The 4,826-nt window shown below is 34.6% G+C and overlaps 1 protein-coding gene across 1 annotated transcript; it reads right to left on the reverse strand.

Moving 5' to 3' along the window:
- Window positions 1-639: 639 nt before the first annotated feature.
- LOC143584180 (inositol-pentakisphosphate 2-kinase-like) lies at window positions 640-4,294 on the reverse strand. The gene is made up of 8 exons (XM_077066286.1): window positions 4,199-4,294; window positions 3,406-3,609; window positions 3,078-3,225; window positions 2,638-2,678; window positions 2,256-2,366; window positions 1,409-2,165; window positions 1,080-1,239; window positions 640-762 (listed from the first exon to the last, which is right to left on the reverse strand). Exons 1-7 carry the CDS (start codon window positions 4,292-4,294, stop codon window positions 1,226-1,228), a joined length of 1,371 nt encoding a protein of 456 aa, XP_076922401.1. The 3' UTR covers window positions 640-762; window positions 1,080-1,225.
- Between the last annotated feature and the right edge of the window lie 532 nt (window positions 4,295-4,826).

Raw genomic sequence — 4,826 nt, forward strand, 5'->3', positions numbered from 1 at the left:
AAAAGGTCCCTCTTCCATATAAGAATCACAGAAAGAAAAGTATATATGTTTATAAGGGCGACCCCTAATTGATTAGACTCTCTACCCACATAAGAATCACACACAAAAAAAAAAGAAAATCTATATGTTTTATACGGGCAGCCCACACCCATTTAACCTATTTACATCCTGTCAACTTGTTTATGACCCGTCTAACCCATTTACAGCTTGATTACAGCAACCGTTAACAAACCAGGAAGGGCAACTTCTCCTGTTGGTGAAACTGTTGTTTGGCGAAGCATGTCTGTCGCCAGTCTGTCATTTTACCATGCAAAATGTAAGCAGAGTTCCATCGTACTACAAATATATTATGTTTCCTTCGGCTATTCCAGGCTCTGAGTTGGAATGGATTGGCCCAAAATACTTATTCTCAAATATGATAACAGATTTTATTTAAGTTCAAAAACTAAATGAGCTTCAAAGATTTAATACAGTAAGAACAATTTTGTTGACTTTATACCTTTTTAGTCTACTTTTTATAACTCGAATCAACCCATTTTATAAGTAAATGGGCCAAAACTGCCATCTCTAGTCTGTCTCTACTTCCCGGCTAATTAACTCACACAGGCGCAAATAAATGGTTACAAAAGTACCTTTAAAAGGGATGCAGCTTGTTAACCCAGCCTGCAATATTTCTTCGAGCACAATCAATCATTAGATGATGATGATGGCTATTCATGTAACGCTCGAATTTCCAATATAGTCTTGTATCAGGTCCCCTTCCTAATAACAAAAAACTTCGGACCATTAACTATGTATATATCATGGGCCCCATCGACAAATACACTGGTAACAAGCTGGGCAGGTGGCCTTCAAGGGTTTAAAGCACCTTGAAGGTTCGCTACCGCTAGGGAAGTGCATGGTTGGCTTTAACCTAAAGTCGAATATTCGGCTTTGTTTTTTTCAGTTTGGATTCGGTTTGGTTTAGGTTTTAGCATTTGGGCTTGAAATTTTTGGGGAAGAAAAATTTGCCCAAACTAATGAATTTGGCTACTATTGCACTTTTACAAGGTAAAACCGATCTTATTAAAGACTATTACCATTGGCCAATTAAGTTAATTCCACAACGAGCTGTACGGACAAAAACCACGTATTGCCATAGGTTGGAAAATCACCAAGTAGTTGATACATCACATTCTGTGTAGTGTAAAGAACATCGGTCGGTCTCTTTCTTGCATATTTCCTCTTATGTTCCATTAACTATAGCAAAAGATAACAAAACTGTTTCAAAATCTTAACTTTATGAATCCACATTCAACTTTAATAATAATATGAGTCCACATTCAACTTTAATAATAAACTTATTTTTTGCAAATATGTGACATGTATCTGGCAAGCGAGCAACAGTAAAGAAGATTTGAGAAGTTACCATCTTCAACAATGGACTTTTCTTCAACTCTTGCAGAATTTTCAGGCGGCTTTATGGTTTCCATCATCTTCGTGTAGGATCGGAGTATTTTTTGGTCTAGTTCATAGTAATATATCATCTTTTCCAAAGGTTTCATATCAAGGTCAATAAAAGATACCTTATAATCAAAACTTTGGCCAGTGGATTCATGAAAAATGACACTATAAGGAGATTTTGGATCCACTTTTTCCCGTGTTCTAAAACTAATCATGAGACTCAAGTCTTTTGCAGTTGCAGAAATCAAATAGTCTCTCACAATCTTCAAGCTTCCAATCAACGGTAACGAATGCACAGAACTGTATCTTCCTGATAACTTACCTTCTCCTAACTTTTTACAAATCACACACGGCTGAGAAACGACATCATAATATGCATGAATTGCACCTTCTATGTCATAAACGTCAAGTTTTTGAACTTCAAGAAGCCGGTTTAATAATCCTGATCTGGAAACAGCCTCGGAAACAAGCTCCAAAAAGTAAGCTGTACGTGTGCCGTCATCAGCTTCAATAACAGATTTCAATTCATCTTCAAATGCTTTATCATGATGAACGTTAGTTATGTATTTCCCGCCACCTAAGCTCCCAAACACGAGTGAACCGTTTAAAAACACACGGAAATTGTTTTGGGGTGTTGAGAAGAGGTCTTTGATTGATTTCAGTATTCTTTCTTTGGATCCGGAGAACATATCCAACGGGTCGAATTGACTTAATTGTGGTATCTGAGGTAATACAAACAAGTTATTATCTAGTTGTTGATATAAAAAACAAGTCTTGTTTGAAGATAGATACTAAAGGGTATTAAAGAAAACCTTTTTTTGTTGCAATTTGAGGCTCTGGTGTAGCTTGAAACGAGTCATACTTTTTTTGATTGCGTGTTCTTCTGAAATGTATCTTGAACATGGAAGAAATCCACACTTAGGCTGATTTACAAAGAAAAGTAACAAAGTAAGATAATATACCAAAAGAAACATCATTGATGAAAAACCTTATAAATACATTGATCTTTGTCAGCCTTTGGTTTACTCTGCTTTTGTTAAGGGATAACATTGTTAATGTGTAATCACAAGGGTCATTTCCTATACGTATGTTTGTATGTATGTAATAATAATCTCAAGAATGGGAAGCCTGGCGGTGCAGCAATGAGGGTTTATTTGGATGACAAATGAATAACATAGGGAATAAAGAATGTACTTTTATCTCTACAGATATAGAAAGCTCCCTGTCATGAAGAGCTGCCAATGCAAAGGGAGAATAAGTAGTTATTATATCAGTCTTTAAAATTTCCATGCACATAGATAAAAGACAACAAGACAACAGAAATATTGTTCAATTATCAAGTGAAAATGCTCTATAATCTATATATTAAAAGCTGATTTCAGCCACATGTATATGCTTCTATATCTGAAGCCAGTAAACAAGTGGGCATTGCCTTCAGCACTTTTAGGCATTTTGGAACCATTATTAGTTTATTACATTGCACAAGTCAGGCCATAACTGCATAATTAGATTATGAGGTACCAAGTAACATAAGTTCAAGTTTTGATATTTGAACAAAAGATTGTGGATAATTCATTGTGGATTTTGCAGAAGATAAAACATGTTTCCAATTAAATCCAAAAAGTTAGTATTACCCTGAGGGAAAACTGAATGATCAGATATAAGAAGCGCATAATTACACTGTGCATTAACATCTGCATCATCAACTCTCCAAGAAGGACGCTGCGAAAGAATATTATTCCCCAAGGCTTCAAGGAAATCAGTGGATACAAGAACACGAACCTGCAAATTTGTTAAAACTTAAATGTCAAAAATTATGAACTGAAATCCATGTTGCAGCTAACATATGAAACATATGAAAACAGAGAGCACTGAGCAACAAAGCAAACAGGCTCAAATACAATCCCATCAAAACAATAACATATTATGCAGATTTTAATAAAACTGTAAGAACATACATACCCCTGCATCAACATGATTGGAACCTAATAGCGGACGCATTACATGCTGCACGTATAAATGTTCTGCAATTTCCCTTGTTGGAGCAGATAATAGGTCACAATCTTCTTTCCATAGAAGAACTTCATGTACAGATAAATCTGAAGAAAGTTCCTCGCAACTGATCCCATTTTTCTTAACCTTTTGTACCCTCAAAACTTTTCCAACCTATAATACACAAAGCAATTAAATTCCATCGCAACCGTTCAGCTTACAATTAAAACAACGCGGAAAAGTTGAATCTATCTTCCTAAACTTCTTACAAGAGATAACTTGTACAACTGTTAAATGTATTAACAAGCTCAAATGATTACCAGGAGAGTCTTCCTTGTTATAGGAGACTTTGAATACAAATGGTACAATAACTAAATCTAACAAATACTAATAAACCTAACTGATAATAATTCTCAAACATAAGCATCAAAATAAACAGCCTAAGTTATGATTTGTAGAGACATTCAATTTTATAATCATATGAGCATCAAACTAAGCAAGCTAACATATTTCTCTGATAAACTTAACTAGTAACAATTCTAACAAATACTACTAATAAACCTAACTAATAATAGATTTCGTTTCAAACATAAGCAACCTCACATAATTCTCTGTTAAACCTAACTATTTATAATCTCTTAACATAATTCTCTAATAAACCTAACATAAGCATGTAAATGAGGAAGCTAGCTAATAAGTTATGATATCTAGAGGCATATATGATAATTAATATGAAGATTGAAACAAGTAATTAGAAGTTTACAAAGAGAAGAGATGATCCTGTATAAGAGAGGATGAGATTAGCAGCTCCTTCTCCTCTGTATATCCAATCACCCGCGTCTAAAAGCAGCTCCGCCATATAATATACCACTGCACAGCACAAATACGTAAGAACTGTTGTTACACATGCAGCATGTTACTGAATAATATTAGGATTACGATATGAATATGATCACATACATACACACGAGTTGTACGTGTACGTTGTTCGTTTAATTTAAAAGAAAGAAAGAAAGAATTTGAATATCGTAGTAATGTGTAGTGTACAGAAAGAGCTTAAAACCCTAGCTAGCTATGATACACACTCTACTCGTCTGGATGGGATTGGGATTAGGATTAGGATTAGGATTAGGATTAGGATTAGGAAAGAGCGGGGTTGAAAGGTTTAGGGTTTTCAAGTTTTCTTTTCACCAACTAATATTGATATATACATGCATCTATATGTACAATTAACAAAAGTAGCATGTATCACCAATGTTTTAAAAAATCCTTACTTTACTCGTATCGGATTTGGTTTAAAATAATATAATTGGTTGAACTGGGATGTACCAGGTTGAATAGTTTACCCTGTAATATCATATAACTACAACTCCAACTCAAAAAATAACGCT

The sequence above is a fragment of the Bidens hawaiensis genome, unplaced genomic scaffold (genome assembly GCF_021521415.1).
Source record: "Bidens hawaiensis isolate Kalapana, Puna unplaced genomic scaffold, B.hawaiensis_p1.1 tig00001521_1, whole genome shotgun sequence".
Classification (NCBI taxonomy): domain Eukaryota; kingdom Viridiplantae; phylum Streptophyta; class Magnoliopsida; order Asterales; family Asteraceae; genus Bidens; species Bidens hawaiensis.